At 45.6% G+C, this 17,807-nt stretch overlaps 1 protein-coding gene across 2 annotated transcripts in view; it reads left to right on the top strand.

Moving 5' to 3' along the window:
- LOC138742672 (phospholipid scramblase 2-like) overlaps positions 1 to 17,807 on the top strand; it is a 44,711-nt gene that overhangs the window by 4,604 nt on the left and 22,300 nt on the right. Inside the window, exons 2-4 of one of the 2 annotated variants that reach the window (XM_069897392.1) lie at positions 689 to 759; positions 10,271 to 10,310; positions 14,516 to 14,796. In XM_069897392.1, the coding sequence (XP_069753493.1) occupies positions 10,298 to 10,310; positions 14,516 to 14,796 (294 nt within the window). In that variant the 5' untranslated portion in view covers positions 689 to 759; positions 10,271 to 10,297. The remainder of the gene's footprint in view (positions 1 to 688; positions 760 to 10,270; positions 10,311 to 14,515; positions 14,797 to 17,807) is intronic. The other variant, XM_069897391.1, reaches the window with a different exon arrangement.

The following is a 17,807-nucleotide window of genomic DNA, read 5'->3' as shown; positions in this document are numbered from 1 at the left end:
CTACCCTACCCGTGCCTCTCTGAATCTGTTGAAATCTAACAAGTCACCTCTCATACCTCATCCTTCATCACTCCAAAGAGAAAAGTCCTAGCTCTGCTAATCTTCCCTCTTAAGATACATTTTCAAATCCAGTCAACATCCTGGTAAATTTCTTCTGCACCCTCTCCATAGCTTCCACATCTTTCCTGCAATGAGGTGACCAGAACTGAATAGAACACACCAAGTGTTGTCTCACTGGAGATTTGTAGACTTGCAACTCTGAGATGCATCTGCTGTATTCCAAAAGAGTCTGGCAGAGTTGTCCTGAAGCTCCGATGTGGGCCTCTCATGTGCAGCACATGTGTGAGCAACATACAAGGTTTATTGTCAAGTGGCTATCCAAAGTAAAGGGTGACTGGAGGCATCAGCTATCAGCTGAGCAGCAGCGACTGCCTGGAACTCAAGTGCATTGGATCACCCGTGAGAATCATTTGCAATGTAATGCTTATACAAACAATTTCTATGTTACTTTAAATTAGTCCATTGCAGAAAAAAGATGTTGGCGTACAGGTTGTCCTGAACTTACAACTGTAATTGGGACTGAAGGATTGGTCGTCAGATTTGCCTGTTTTATGGTAGACAAAGTTAATAATTTCATCTATGCTACATTCTAAATGTAGTATTACCTGTACATCTCCTAATGTTTCAGCCTCCACCACCATCTCTGGAAATTGAAAAGATTTTCAACAAATGAACCTTTAATGAAGAATCTGAGAACACGTAAAGTATTTTTTTAAAATTTCGGTAGTATGTGTGGGTGACGTAACTCGCATAGTTTGTAAGTTGAGGACTACCTGCACTTCAGTTAAAAAGGAAATTAGGGCAGCCATTGCAATTGTCCTATGAATGAAAGGTACAATGCAGAAGCTGATCATTCAGCTCATCTTGACAATGACATTGTTAATAAGTTGGTCCCACTTCCCTCCATTCTTTTTCCATGGACTTACCAATTTTGACTCAAATCCCACTTGAAAGTTTTTAAACATTGCTTCGAGCAGTGGATTCTGCATCTTAACATGGCTGTATACATTGAACAGCCTATTCCCGATTACCCTGAGCCCGTAACTGGTTACAGATCTTTTCCGCTACAGAAGCAGTTCTCTACTTCATTCAAGCTATTTGATTTTTTAATGGGCTCAGTGACCTAGTGTGTGCTGCCAAACTCTGGCCTCCAGAGTCTTCCCCAGAGCAAAGACCTGGTGAAATCTGAAAGAGGAGCAGTGGGTAGTACTGCTGTCTTACAGCTTCTTGTTCTCCACTGCTCTTTGTGAGGAGTTTGCTAGTTGTTTGTCCCCTGGGTGCTCTGGTTTCCTCCTAAATCCCAAAGATGTATTGGTTTGTAGATCAATTAGTCACTGGAAATTACCTTTTATAGAGCTGGGGTGAAAGAATAGGTTACAGGGAAATAAGTGGGATCTCGTGATTTTTCTGAATGGCCTCATGTTTTAGGGCAGCTCAGTTAGTGTAGCGGTTAGCGCAACACTGCAGTGACTGGGACCGGGATTCGAATCCCGCACTGACTGTAAGGATGTTTGTACCTTCTCCCCTACCTGCGTGGGTTTCCTCCAGGTGCTCCAGTTTCCTCCCACCCTTCAAAAATGTACCAGGGATATAAGTCTTTTTCAATATTTTTATTAGATTTTTATATAGGAATACATACAAAAAAAAGAATGAAGCTGTAAAAAAGTAAGCCAACTTACTATAACAGAAAAGATTTTCCATTATTCAACACTCTACTCAAAGAAAAATATCAAAAATAATAAAAATAATTTTAGAATCCAAACCATTCCAAAATTGCATGGCTAATATAATGTAAAAATAAAAAGAAACTCAAATCCACGAGAACCACAGATTCTTTGGCTTGGCTTCGCGGACGAAGATTTATGGAGGGGGTAAAAAGTCCACGTCAGCTGCAGGCTCGTTTGTGGCTGACAAGTCCGATGCGGGACAGGCAGACACGGTTGCAGCGGTTGCAGGGGAAAATTGGTGGGTTGGGGTTGGGTGTTGGGTTTTTCCTCCTTTGCCTTTTGTCAGTGAGGTGGGCTCTGCGGTCTTCTTCAAAGGAGGTTGCTGCCCGCCAAACTGTGAGGCGCCAAGATGCACGGTTTGAGGCGTTATCAGCCCACTGGCGGTGGTCAATGGGGCAGGCACTAAGAGATTTCTTTAGGCAGTCCTTGTACCTTTTCTTTGGTGCACCTCTGTCACGGTGGCCAGTGGAGAGCTCGCCATATAACACGATCTTGGGAAGGCGATGGTCCTCCATTCTGGAGACGTGACCCATCCAGCGCAGCTGGATCTTCAGCAGCGTGGACACGATGCTGTCGACCTCTGCCATCTCGAGTACTTCGACGTTAGGGATGAAAGCGCTCCAATGGATGTTGAGGATGGAGCGGAGACAACGCTGGTGGAAGCGTTCTAGGAGCCGTAGGTGGTGCCGGTAGAGGACCCATGATTCGGAGCCGAACAGGAGTGTGGGTATGACAACGGCTCTGTATACGCTTATCTTTGTGAGGTTTTTCAGTTGGTTGTTTTTCCAGACTCTTTTGTGTAGTCTTCCAAAGGCGCTATTTGCCTTGGCGAGTCTGTTGTCTATCTCATTGTCGATCCTTGCATCTGATGAAATGGTGCAGCCGAGATAGGTAAACTGGTTGACCGTTTTGAGTTTGTGTGATTACTTCATTACCATTACCATTAAAGCAGTGGTTCTCAACTTTTTTCTTTTTATTCATGTACCACTTTAAGTCATCCCTAATGCCATCGGTGCTCTGTGATTAGTCAGGGATTGCTTTTTGGTGCTATGTGGGTGGGAAGCGAAGGTTGAGAATCACTGCTCTTGACTCAATTGTTACTGAAATATTTTGCTTGAGAAAAACTGTCACTGGCCCATTTCCTTTGAGGTTATGAAACCGTGCACATCCTGAGTCAATGAGTTGCAATTAGAACAGTGTTTTTCAAAACTTTTCCTTTCCACCCACATCCCACCTTAAGTCATCCCTTAATATTTAAAGTGGGATGTGAATGGAAAGGAAAAGAAAGGAGCCCCAAAGATTTGAAAAATTTAAATTTAAAGCACTTGCTGAACATCTACTTTTCTCCAAAGTTAAATATGACTATTGATTATAAGTGTGCGAGGCGGCATCTTTCCATCTGATCAAAATGACTCACCCCGCAATAAGAGAGGCAAAGGTTAATAATATATGATGTTGAGGTAGAGACATTTTCACTAACTTTTGTTCACCCATCCCAAACAAGGCCACCAGGGGTGTTAACCATTTGGGTATAATTGGGCAGCATGGACGTGTGGGCTGAAACCGTGTGATACCGTGCCGTATGTCTAAATTTTTTAAAAGAATAATAATAAAATATAGAACTGAGAAATACCCTGGAATCATTTTAGTAAATCGCCTCTTCGTCCTTTCTTAAAACATTGGGTGTCCTATGCAAGATACCATTCTCAACCTTTATTCAGCCACCCCCCCCACCTCGCCCCACTCCAGCCCCCAGGACTCTGCTCATGGTTATTGGCCCACCTTCCCTGTGAAGCAGTCAATTTGGTTTCTTCTGTACTTCCCTCCTACTGACCAGATAAATAAGAATAAATTACAAATATTTGTTATGCGAGGTGAAAAGAAAGCAAATGTAAATGTGTTATTGCCCCCTCCCAGGCCCCCACTGAGAAGGGCTGATGTAGAGAATGCGGTTAAAAATTCTCTCCGAGACCCACACTTACCATAAGGATCTTGCTATTTATTCTAATTATAAGGCCAAGACTTCAGTGGGAAGAAACTTGTGTGTGTACTATTATTTAGCTTTTTAATAAAGGTTTTATTATTTGTAAAATTATAAATTATTTACAAGCTGGACCAAAAGGCTGGTCTCCTTGCTGTATGACTCTGTGTCTTGGTGCCAGGTCACTGCTCCTTCACTCTGTGTGAGATCACCTTGGCCATGGAAACACCTACATCAGGTTGTTGTTCATTGACTACTGCTCAGTGTTCAACACCAAAAAAAATGCTGCCGTTACAGCAACTGCGCTGCCACTGGCACAGGTAGTGGAGGCAAAGTGCTCCCCCGCCGGGATCCAACCCCCCAGTCCGACTGCTATCAGCTCTGCACAGGCTTTAATCAACTTGTTAAAGGAGCTGATGGTGGTTGATTTTAAAATCCTACGACCACAGGGCCTGGGCCCAAGATGGCAGCACCTGTGCTCGGCAGTGGCCTCCAGGGGGTTGCAGACTCTTGGGAAGCAGAGAACTGGGGAAGGGCACCATAAAAAAGGGAGAGCATCCCCAGTTTGAGAAGGAGAAGCAGAGGAGGTGACCACAGCGGTGGACCAGTGAGCAGGGCTGCAGTGCTGCTGGAGCTCACCAGAGCGCCACTCCAGCACCTCCTTGTTGCGTTTTTGGTGATCTCTGGTACCCCAAAAAATTAGCACTGCACCCTGCCAGTGAGCAGCTCTGCGGTTGAAGAACACACAGGCTGCAGTTGAGAGATTCACACCAAGCTATGGACTGCTGTACACTGGCTTGAGTCTGGCTGAAAGAATCGGGATGCAAGAGGATGGCGAGGGCACTGGAGGTTTCCTGATCGATTCAGAGGATTGAATCTACAGTTTGGGTTACGATGGTTTAGACTGAAGGCTGTGTGGCTGCGGAAGTACTGGAGGTGAATCTATGGACACTCTGGAGAGGACTCTCGTTTGCTTCTCTTTTCCCTGACTGTAAAGGGCCCCGGGCAAGTTCTGCTGATGGCGAATCTTTGGTGAATCTTTTGTAATATTGCATTTTCTGTTTTATTACATGTCAATAAAAGAAACTTGAATATTGAACCATCATCCCCCTGCGTCTGTGTCCTCTACTTCATCAATCAGTAGGCGAATCAGTGTGATCGGCAGCACCGCCTTCGTGCTGACACTGGCACCTCGAGGCTGCGTGCTTGGTCTCCTGCTGTACTCCTTCTGCATTTAGGCTAAGTTTGGCTCCAAAGTAATCTATAAATTCACTGATGACGTCTCCATCATTAACCGAATAATAGGAAATGGATTTTGGAATACAGGATAGATATCGAGAGTTAAACCAGAAAGTCTGTGATTGTACTTCACACAAAAATGCTAGAAAAGCTTAGCAAGTGACACAGCGCTCTGTAGAAGTTTACGAGAGGCTTTGGTGACATACCAAATCTCATCAAACACCTCACAAAGTATAGCTGCTGGCAAACCTTTGTGATTGCATGAACATGAAGGCTCCAAAACAGATCCTTCGAGATGTTCACACAGGTCTCTTGTTTGTTTTTGGTGGGAATAAATTCAAGAATGTGTGTCAGCTCATATCTGATGTGCTGCACTTGTGACCAGAACCAGTTTTCCAAGTGTGTGTCAAAAACAATGAGCAAATGTCAATTCCCTGTTGGGGGTGTTGTGTCCAGTTACATCACACTGCCCACATTCCTTCCAGCATCCTTTGTAAGAGCTCATGTGATGTTGATAATCCACACGTGTGTTTAATTATGCCCACAACTGAACAAGTTATGCTGGTAACAAGCAAGAGGCTGTTGTCGCACTTCTTCTCGGGCTTTTGATAATTGTTGAAGATAAGGAAGTTTGAAATCTTACTTTTCTTGTTGACGCAGGCAAGAGGTACGTACACGGAGGTAAAGATTTGCAACATGGTCCAGGAAATGGTTAATTAATTGTCCTAGGCTTCCCTTCAGTTTGTCATGGAAAGCATTTGTACAGGCTTAAAGTATGCTTGCTACTGAGAACTGTGTGCTGGGAGCAATTTGGAAAATGATTCTGTTGTGGCGGCTCACCACAAGGCAGGCGAACCGACCCCACTTGTAAGCCACGCGGTGGGGCAGCCAGCCAAAATGGCGCTGTTGGGGGTTTCCCTTCCTCCCAGCACGGGGCTCAAAAAATTGCGCTGGGGGACCACGTGACGCCAGGGTGACGTCAGTACCCTACAGCATGGTTCTCAGCCAGGTCCGGGCCGGTAGTATAAGTGCAGCCCAACAGCCTGCAAATAAAGAGTCTGCTCACTGAGCTCAACCCATCTGGTTGTGTGCGTATTATTGAAGGACCAGTGTAGCTGCCGCTACAATTGGTGACCCCGACTGGTTCAAACATCTTTGAACCCATCATGAGCGAGCCTGGGATCAGCGCTATAGCCGTAAAACTGCCTAAATTCTGGGTTCAGGAGCCGGAGACCTGGTTTGGCCAAGCGGAGGCTCAGTTTCACCTCCGCCAGATTTCGCCCGACACGACCAAATTCTACCATGTGGTCACTTCCCTGGACCAGGCCACCGCCAGACGCGTGCTGCAACTTGTTCAGTACCCACCCGCCGAGGACAAATACGAGACCATCAAGCGAGTGCTTTCCGGGTCCCTTGGACTGTCCAGACACCAGCGTGCCGCTTGGATGCTGCACCTCGAAGCTCTGGGGGACAGGTGCCTGATGAAGCTGATGGACGCGATGCTCGTGCTCATAGGTGAGCACACCAACTGCCCACTCTTCGAGCTCATCTTCCTCAAACATATGCTCAGGGACATCCGGCCGCTGCTAGTCCAGGAGAGCTTCACCGACCTGAAGAAGGTCGCCCAGAAAGCCCAAGAGCTATGGCTTGCACGATTCCCAGAGGGCTCAGTGGTCCAGCAGGTCATCAGGTCATGAGGCACGGGCATGACCATGCCAAGCCTGCCCTCCCGGTCCCTGCAGGAGCCCCCAAAGAGCATAACCACAGCATCTGCTTCAGACCTCTGCTTCTACCACCAGCATTGGAGAGCCAAGGCTCGGAAGTGTCGTCAGCCCTGCTCGTTCCAGGGAAACGACCAGGTCAGCCACTGTTAATGGCTAGAGCGGCTGGCCAACAACACAGCCTCCTCTAACTGCGGGACTCAGTCAGTGGCCTGCAGTTCCTAGTTGACACTGGAGCCCAGATCAGCATTATCCCGGCCATGGCCGTCGAGTCCAGGAACCGACCATGTGGACCTCCCCTCAGTGTGGCCAACGCAACGACAATCCGTACGTATGGAGACAAGACAGTCCACTTCCAGATCGACCAACGGAATTTCGCGTGGAGGTTCACCATCTCGTCCCTCCCAACTGCCATCCTGGTACAGACTTTCTCCTCGCACACGGACTTCTGATGGACCTTCGAGGTAGGCGGCTGGTGGACGCCCGTACCTTCCAGGCCATTTGCCTCAACGCCTCCCGCTCGGAGCAACCGCGGATGGCCACGATCAGCACGCCCAGAGATGAGTTCCAGTGAATCCTGGACAAGTTCCTGACACTACTCAAGCCACAGTTCTCCGCTGCCTCGCCGTGCCACGGGATGTTCCATCACATCCCCACCCAGGGCCCACCAGTTCAAGTTAAGGCACGCTGGCTCCAGCCTGACAAGCTCCAGGTAGCAAAGGAAGAGTTTTCGCATCCGTTGGAGCTGGGGATCATTCAGCGGTCTGACAGCCTGTGGGCCTCACAACTGCACCTGGTCCCGAAAGCCTCTGGAGGCTGGCGTTCCTGCGGAGACTATCAACGGCTCAACGAGGCTACCGTTCCTGACCGTTACCCCATCCCTCACATCCAAGACTTTATGGCCAACCTGCACGGCGCGAGGGTCTTCTCCAAGGTTGATCTAGTGCGTGGATATCACCAGATCCCGGTGCACCCTGAGGACATACCCAAGACGGCCATCATCACCCCCTTTGGCTTGTTCGAATTCCTGCGTATGCAGTTCAGCCTCTAGAATGCCGCTCAGACCTTCCAGCGCCTCTTGGACTCTGTGGGCAGAGACTTGGATTTCGTCTTTATTTATTTGGACAATATCCTTGTCGCCTGCAAGGACCGGGCGTAACACAAGGCCCACCTATGTGCCCTTTTCTCCCGACTGGCCGACTTTGGCCTTGCCATCAACCAAGTGCCAGTTCGGGAAAGAGTCCACGCAGTTCCTGGGCCACACCATCACAGCCAAAGGACCCATGTCGGCTGCTGCGAAGATCGCTGCTATCAGGGAGTTCCCACACCTGGACAGCCTCAAGGGGCTGCAGGAGTTCGCAGGTATGGTCAACTTTTACAACTGCTTCATCCCGGGAGCTGTGCGCATCATGCAGCCGCTATTCGCCCTCATCGTGGCGAAACACAAGACACTCTCTTGGAACCCAGAAGACTGCGTCGCATTAGAGGCCACCAAGGACGCCCTCGCGAAGGCCACCAGGCTCACCCACCCGCACACTGACCTGCATGTGGCACTCTGTCGATGCCTCTACCATAGCTGTTGGAGCCATCCTGGAACAGCGGGTGAATGGACATTGGAAGCCGCTGGCATTCTTCAGCCGCCTGCTCCGCCCGCCAGAATGCAAGTATAGTGCCTTCGACCGCGAGTTACTGGGCTTGTACCTGGCAGTGCGGCATTTCCGCTATTTTTTTGAGGGGAGAAGTTTTATGATCTTCACCGACCACAAACCCCTCACGCAGCCGCTCGCGATGGCAAAGGATCCTTGGTTGGCCTGCCTGCAGCGTCACCTCTCCTTCGTGTCAGAGTTTACTACCGACATTATGCACAAGGCGGGGAAGGACAATGTGGTTGCCGATGCACTATCGCAACCGGCCATTTGCGGGCTGACGCCCGACCTTGACTTCAACCAGCTCGCCTGGGACCAGGAATCTGATGAGGAGACGAGGGCCTTCAAGACCGCCATCATGGGCCTGCGGTTCCAAGACCTCCCGACTCCAAGTAGTGAAGGTACCATCCTGTGCGATATCTCCTTGGGCACCCTGCGGCCAGTGGTTCCCCAGCAGTGGCACAGGCAGGTCTTCCATCACATCCATGACCTTTTACATCCGTCCATCAGGTCCATGCTCCAGCTGGTGGCAGAACGGTTCATATGGCATGGGCTGCGAAACCAGATCACGGGCTGGGCCAGAACATGCACCCATTGCCAAATGTCCAACGTGTACAGGCACAACAGGGTGCCCATATAGGAGTTCGAGCATGTCCAGGAACGGTTCAGCCACATTCACGTGGTTTCCCGGGACAACCGTTACCTGTTTACAGTTGTGGACCGCACCACTCGTAGATCCCGATGTCAGACGCCTCCAACGACTCCTGCTCCCGAGCACTGTTGCATGGTTGGGTCGTCCGGTTCGGCGTCCTGGGTCACCTCACCAGAGATCGGGGCGCCAGTACACATCTGCGCTCTGGGCACAGCTCGCCAACAGGTTAGGGATCCAGCTACATCGCACCATCCACAGGTCAATGGACTGGTCGAAAGTCTGCACCACCACCTTAAGTCGGCGCTCATGGCCCGCCTCACCGGCCCCGACTGGGTGGACGAACTGTCTTGGGTGCTCCTGGGCATCTGCTCCACTCCCAAGGAAGATCTGCAGGCGTCATCAGCTGAGTTGGTCTACAGTGCGCCACTGGCACTACCTGGTGAGTTCGTCAACGCACCTCACAATCCCCAGCAGTCGCCGCATGATCTACTTCCTCACCTCAGGGCATGCTTGGACTTGTTCGAACCCCCACCGCTGCCCAGGCATGGCACCCACCCTTCTCACGTTCCCGGCGAACTGCTTTCCGCGGAGTACGTTTTCGTTCAGCGGGACCCGACCGTGGCACCTCTGCAGCGACCGTATGAGGAGCCATACAGGGTTGCACAGCATTCTGGCTCGACGTTCATGCTGAACATTGGTGGCAGGCGGGAGCTGTTTACCGTGGACAGGCTGAAGCCAGCGCACCTCGTCCCACCAAGCCGGTGATCATTGCCCAGCCCAAGAAGCAAGGCTGCCCAGCAAAAAAGGACATTGGCGCTGGTTCTGGTGGGGGGCTCTGTGGCGACTCACCACAAGGCAGGCAAACCGGCCCTGCTTGTAAGCCACGCGGCGGGGCAGCCTGCCAAAATGACGCCATCAGGGGGTTTCCCTTACTGTACGGGGCTCAGAAACCCGCGCTGGGGGACCATGTGACACCCGGGTGATGTCAGCGCTCTCCAAGACGGTTCTCAGCCAGGTCCAGGCTGGGAGTATAAGTGCAGCCCAGCAGCCTGCAAAAAACGAGTCTGCTCACTGGTGTGTGTGTGTGTGTTATTGCAGGAGCAATGTAGCTGCCGCTATCCAGTTGGATTTTCATAGATGCTTCGGAAACTTTGCGTGGCACTTGACCAAAGATGAATTCTTATTTCTGCAAAGGAAGAAATGTAAATAAGTCTTAGCAATCCTATTTTGTTTCCTCTCTTTAGTTGATCACCCTCAAAGAACACTGTGTGATGGCCACGACAGGTAGGAAATTATTTCAGAATTATGGCTGAAATTTCAATTTTTTTTAAATGTTACTAAAACAAGAAATGTCTGAGAAAATCATGATGGGCTTAGATAAGGTAAATATTTTCTCTTTATCCAGGGTAGGGTAATCAAAAACTAGTGGCCATAGATTTGAAGTAAGGGGAAACATTTGAAAGGGACCTGAGGGCTACTTATCTCACATAACAGGCCCTAGGTTTATGGAGTGAGCTGCCGAAAGAAAAGGTAGACGTCTGACACAATTTATTGTCATGTAATAAAACTGAAAATACCATATATTTTGACGTATAAGTCAAGTCATGAAACCCAAAAAACTCTCAAAAATGGGTATCGACTTGAATGCTGGATATACTTCTGAGACCTTAAATTCAGCTCAAATCCAATCTGTACCAATCTGGCATAATGTCAACTCATAAAAAGCAGATTTGGTGTATAATTCGACCCTTAAACTTAAACCTTGCTTCATGTTTTTGTTGTGAGTTGCATTGTGTCGCTGGACCCTCCATGATAGCAATCACCTCTGGTCAACGCCCAGCAGATCAATCTGCACAATCTTTGGGAGGAGGGGGGTCAACATATACACTGGTCAATGGCCCACAATTGGGGTCGACTTGTACACCAGACATACCATAAAACCTTTAAAATGAGCTTGACAAATGGGGGTCGACTTGTACGCTGGTTGACTTATACGCTGAAATATATGGTAGACTTTATTCACCATAAATCATTTACAAAAGGAAAACTGTTCAGAGTCTGTTCCCACTCTGACTTCCATATCTATACATTCCTGACATTGAGAATTGTTACATTTGATTCTATTTATACCGTTACCACCACTATGGTACCTTGTCATTACTTTCCCCCTCTCCCCCTCTGATGTTTGACGGACTTCCCCTCGGACATTCCCTAATAAAAATGAGAATCCCTGCATGAGTAACTTTGAAATTACTCCTACTACAAGAGAAGAGGTCCTTTAACTAATTCTGAATTCAGCACTATGTTGTAAAGAGATATTGACTCTACCTCACCTCCAACACATTTAATCAAAGTCATCTCCCCTGTTGATCAAGAGTTAAAACACTTACCAACAACAATAACTGAGCAGTATCTCTCAGAATTTTAACTGGAACCTGTGATTCTCCCTCCTTTACTGAAATCAATCCCTCTGACACAAAAGATTTGAAAATATCCATTACATCCTTACCAGGTTTGGAACATCTGCTCTCCTTAAATTCAACTGTCTGAATACATACTTCTGGTAAAACCTCCTTTTCTCATCTCTTTTTCAACACTAAACAAATAACGTGACCAGGTTTCTTACAAAAATGACATACAAATCCAGAAGTTCTGTCCTTTCCCACCTGACCTTCATCTTTTCTCTTACCATTCTCCCCAGACTTAATTTCAGGTTTATTAGTCTGCTCCACATTAACTTTCTGAACAGGCTTACTAATCTGAAATATATTTTTGTGAATCAGACCAAATTCATCTGCGAATCTAACCATTTGCCGCCAGGTCCCTACGTCTTTCTCATCCAGGCATAATTTTCTCAATTAACATCGATTCTCTCAATCCGTCAAAATCATTGTTTATTCCTTTTGAGGCGCACCAATGATCAAACCATACAGATTGCTTCAGAGCAAAATCCAGACAAGATTAATTCCATATTTTCACCAAACTTCTAAATTTTTGTCTATATGCTTCTGGAACCAACTCCCAAGCTTTCAATACTGCTTGCTTAACAGTGCCATAATTTGCCACTTGCTGTGCAGTCAAGCTAGAGTATGCAATTTGTACTTTTCCCTTCCACACGCTTTGGAACATGAGGCCATTTTTCATTTGGCCATTTTTACCTCTCAGCAACCTTTTTAAAAAGCTGAAAATATGTATCTATATCTCCCTCATCAAAAGAAGGAATTATATTTACCTCTCTACTAGCCAAAAACCTCTCCCCAGGAGTTACAGCCTCAATTCTCTTACTTCCCTCCATCTCAATTTTTAACTTCTCTAATTGAAACCATCTGTTCCTTTCAATCTTTTCCAAATCATATTTCTTTTGTTTTTCAGCTTCCTCTGTCTAATATTGTCTCTGTTTCTCAGCCTCCAACACCCTCCGTTTCTCTCTTTCTTCTTCCATCTTCAATTCCAATTGCAACTCAAAAGATCTATCCTCCGCAAAATTATCTAAGTCTTTATCAACAAAGTTTCCCTCCCCCATATAATATTTCACTATAATCTTCAGTATTTGTATTTTCCTCATCCAATGCATGACTTCAGACAGCTTTAATGCCTTAGAAATAACTATCAGTTCCTCTTTTCTCTTGCTCTGCAGCTCTGCAGGTGATGGTTGTGACAAGAAATGTATCAACATCCATGGCTGCTGTTTTTCCACACACAATCTTTAAAATAGCTTGAAAAAAACAATTAATTAATAAATCACAAAAAACTCCAATTTTCAATCCGAAAGGACGAGCCCCAAAAAATGTTACGAACCCAGAGGACCCCAAAACCCAGCAGCAATAGATATTCACCAAGATGAATGGTTATTTAAACAAAAGTTGTTTTTAATTATCTTTAAACATGAAAACAGGATCAAACTTTATCTTATCACTATTAACTTAACTAACCCAACTTAACCCCCTTCTAATTCTAAGTGCATGTGTATGTAATGTGTGTATAAGTTTAGAAAAGTTCTTGGATTCACAGACAAATCTCACTTCTCATTTCTCCAAGTTCACTGGTTGCAGGCAATTCTTATACTGTGCACAGAATTTAACATTTATGAAGTTCACCAGGCTCTGGTGCTTGAAAAGTAAATGGTTATCGCTCAGGAAGGTTCTTGTCAATTTTCAGAGAGAGATTTGTTGTTCCGGGACACAAACTGATCCATTTTAATCAGCCACATCAGTGTCTTGCCGAAGAAACCTGCCCCATCAGGGTTCTCCAGATAATGACCTCTTTCTTTCAGGTCACCACAGAGTTCATTTTTGTTTCCCTTATTTCAAGTGAAACATTAGGCAGCCAATCCTCTCCTGTTGCATGAACCACAAGAGCTTTGACCAGGCTGAACTAAACGCCAGAGAACATTTGTACAAAGTTAAGGGAGTAAAGTTTAGGGGACACATCAGGGATAAGTTCATTTTTTACACAGAGAGCTGTGAGTGCCTGGAATGCCTTGCCAGGGATGATAGTGGAGGCTGAAACATTGGGTACATTTAAGAGACTCTAAGACAGACACAGATGGAAAAAAAATGGAGGGTTTTGGGATAGGGAGGGTTTAGTACTTTTTTTGGAATGAATATATGGGTCGGCAAAACATTGAGGGCTAAAGAGCCAGTACTGTACTGTATTCTATGTTCTATCTGTATAAATTAAAATTACTACTTGAGATAAAGAGGATAGATAAATATTTACTGTTTGTACAAAAACTGATGTGGCGATAGTATTGGTAGAAAAGGATTTATTTAGGTGGACAAGACAGTCAGGATGGAGGAGTCGGGCGGAAGGGTCTATTTTGTTTCTTATAGCTGTGACTATTTATTGAAAGGGCACACCTGCAACTAGAGAAGCAAAAGTCAGATTCTTTTGCAAAACAGATGAACTTGTCTTCTGCAATTTATTGAGAAAGTCCACAATACGCAGTACACAATAAAATCTATCTCTGCTTGAGTCAGCTGATAGGCATCTCGACAGATAATTAAGTTCTGTTGAAGTCCATGAGAAAAAAATTCCATATGTTACATCACATGCCAAATTCCATTAGCTTGCTCAGCATTAGACTTACTTAATATATCTCATTTGAAATCAAGAGATTTTATACTGAGATATAGTTCTAACTCATTGTCCAAAAATTCGGACATATCCTTCAACGACTGATTAGATTGAGTAGGTGAGTTGATAATTGTTGTGAAATATTAGCCTTGATTTTAACCAAGCTTTCCCTTTGTCTCAGCGTCATAATTGGACTTGAATCCATGCAAGACCCATTAAGGGAGTCAGCTTCAAGTCTCAAAGTTTAAATGTCAATGTTCTAAATATGTTTTACAAACTCAGAGTTTGTTTGTCATTATCTAACCGGAGTTGTTCTGAGATTCCAAGTGTTCATCAGAGGTTATTTTTGAATTTGGTAGGAAATTGTTTTATACATGTGAAGAATTTGTTGCTGTTGAATGTTATGCTCTTAGGAATTGGTTCTCAGCAAAATAACCCACCTGGGGCCTTGCCGCCTGGATCATGCCCACCTGGGGCCTTGCCACCTGGATCATGCCCACCTGGGGCCTTGCTGCCTGGATCATACCCACCTGGGGCCCTGCCGCCTGGATCTTGCCCTCCAATGGCCTTGCCATCTGGAGTCTATTATGCCCCTCAAGTTCCTCCAGGAGTAAAAGGTCAAAGTGATCATCAGATGATGCCAATGCCCATCAGCATCCCAAACTGCCCACCTGGCCTGGAGTATCTTACGCAGGTAAGTGATTGAAAACAAACTGTAGGAGCTTTTAATGTAAAAGTTTCCCCATGCTGAAAACTTGCTTCTGAATAAAGAATACAGCAGAGAACCCCAGAACCAGTTTAAAATGCAGTCTATACTTCAACTGCAGTAATGCTAGCCGGAGGGAGGAGGCAATAGGAAAAGTCAGAGACTCTTCTCTAGTACTTTGTCCTTTCTCAAAGATCAGTCTGAAAGGGGTCAACTTGTATAGTAAATTGGATCAATGCCTACCTGTGGTTTCACATTTTCCTACTAATTGGAAACAACTTTACATTTGTTCATTAAATCGGATTTTGTAACAGTTACCTTGATCATTCAATAGAAACTTACAAAGACTTTTAATTAATTCTTATCTCTAATCACTCATTCTCAGCCTGTCATATTTAATGTGTCTCACAGATGAGGAATGTTGCAGTTTGTACCTCTTTACAGATAAGACAGGCTTTTCAACTGATTTATGTGACAACATTTCTAGGGAAACAAAGCTCTTAATTACTTTTAAAAAAAACTAAACTTGAGGCCCTTTCAGATAGGGCAAAAATTCAAATGTAAAGGCAAAAAACCTCCGCTAAAATGCACAATCACGTACCTCTCTGAATGTGTGAAGGTCGACTCCGAGCTCCATAATTTAACCCCCCTTGGAGAGGGATAATCAGTGGAGCGCTGCGCTCCGCCGATCAATTTGAATGAACAGCCACGCTTAGCAGCTGTTTAGGGGTGGGCTGATGATGCGGTTTTCAGGTCCACTCTCTACAGGTCAAAACGCGGCAGAGCAATGACTGTCTTTCCTACCCATAATCCCTCAGGCAGCTGAAACCCCTCTGTGGTTCCCAGAACAGTTCCAGCTGCCTTGGGGATTATGGGTAGGGAAGACAGCCATTGCTCTGCCACATTTTTATGATGGATGGTACTATGGCACCAGCTGCCTCACCTCCATTGGCTCCAGACGGCGTGACAAGGCATCTCTGTATATGAATGGAACACTGAAGCAGCCTTTTAGGGCTGCTGTTTGACAGGTAAGTTCTTAGTTTTCCGTCTGCTCCTGTAGCCGGCTGCAAGGTGGAGGCCTGACATGAAATGGCCTATAGTTACTTCTACAGCTATAGTCCCAAAATCCTTTACATTCTATGATGGCCAACTTTTCCAGCAGAAGTCCCAGAATGCCACAAAATAATGTTATATTTTCCACAAACATTAACATATCCATGCACAAACAACAGCAAGTGTGGGCACTTTATATACATTGAAAATAGAGAATAAAGACATGGCAGAAGAACTAACCCCCCCCCCCCCCCCAGTGGGGCAAGCTGTGCCTGTAGCCTGGTGATATGAGCAAGATCGCCAATGACTACATTTCTCCCACCAGAGAGAATGACGCAGGGTCTAGGGAGTTTTGGCTGATATCCTGGAGCACAAATGTACCAAGAAGGGCTAAGTGCAAGAAATACTGGAGCAGAATAAATTGGATAGATTCCTAGGGCCAGGCATAATTTACACCAAGGTGCACGGGGAGACATGACTGAAGCTCAGACTAAGATTGTTTCATCTTTCTTAAGTACTAGAAGTCTCAAAGGAAAGTCATGATTTCACTTGTTTAAAAAGGCCAGTAGGAATAAGCCTGTAAATGACTGTTTGGGGAGTCTAACATTAGTGGCAGGGAACTAGCCTGAAGAGGGCGCACAAAATCAGTGAACCGGTGCGGACTCGAAAGGCCAACGTGGCCTGTTTCCACTCCATAAATGGTTATAGGGTTATGGTTGTGGAATTAGAGGGACAGGGCTTTGCATTCACTTGCAAAGGGAAGGTTTTGACATGGTTTTGCGCAGGGAGTATCATGCTTACAAATCTGATCGAACTTTTTGAGGAGGTGGCTAAGGACATTGATGGAGACATGGTGATAGATGTCAAAAGCTTTTTTAAAGTGCATTCAGAAAACACGATCCCAAATGGTTGGCCTGCATAAAAATGTTGAGGCACAAGGGAATCAAAGTGTGCTAGTGAACCAGAAGCAATATTGGCAAGGTCATTGGAGACAGAAGGTAAATGGTGGGTGGATCTTTAATTCTGACGTAAATCTGCAGGGATTGGTGCAACTGGGATCATTGCCATTTTCATGCAGTAGAACCCCCGGTATCCAGAATTCGAGCAACCAGCAAAAAAACTCAAGGAAAAAAAAATGAAAATATAAAAATAAATAAGAATAATATGAGATAAGATGTATGTAAGATTAAAATTGTGATGGTAAATGTTCTCTGAAGTAACATATAAACCTTTGGTGAAGATGGGAGCAAATATTCAGCCAGCGGAGGGCCTTGGCCGTGCTTTACTCATTGCAGCTGGTTGAATAAAGGCGTGTGAAACAGCAATGACATCACCCAATAATGCCATTGGGGTAACTCTTTTGAAGAGTTTCCTCATCCATGCTTAGTAAGGGTCACTCCAGAAACTGCAGATACAGTGATGGTTAAATGTTTTCAAAGAAAGTAGTGTTATTTTTTAAAGTTTATATATTGATGGAAATTATGTTTGCTCAGTGTAAGTATGGTATGTTTGCCTTTTAAACCATTAATTGTTATTGCAGGTGCTTAGTTAGGTATATGTTACACACACACACACACACACACACACACACACACACACACACACACACACACACACACATATCAAGGAACTGAAAGAAGGTAAATAGGTCATTGAGCTTCAAGGACAATGGATTCCTCAGACCTAATTATTTACATAGTAGAGTTTTCAGAGAATGAATGTCTGTTGTTTAGTCAGTTTGCTGATGAGGCAATAATTGGTAGAGTAATGGATAGCAAAGAAGGTTTTGAATGGGAATAAAGGGCCATACATCAGTTAAAACATTGGGCAGAGTGGTGACAGATGGAGTTTAATGAAACCAAGGATAATGGCATCATGCATTTTAGGATGTCAACAGCCTATTGACTCATATGCTTGATTGATACATATTTCTTTCAGTTTCTTGA

The sequence above is a fragment of the Narcine bancroftii genome, chromosome 9 (genome assembly GCF_036971445.1).
Source record: "Narcine bancroftii isolate sNarBan1 chromosome 9, sNarBan1.hap1, whole genome shotgun sequence".
Lineage (NCBI taxonomy): Eukaryota > Metazoa > Chordata > Chondrichthyes > Torpediniformes > Narcinidae > Narcine > Narcine bancroftii.
Note: the sequence above shows the minus strand (reverse complement) of the source record. Positions and strands in the feature narration are given on the sequence as shown.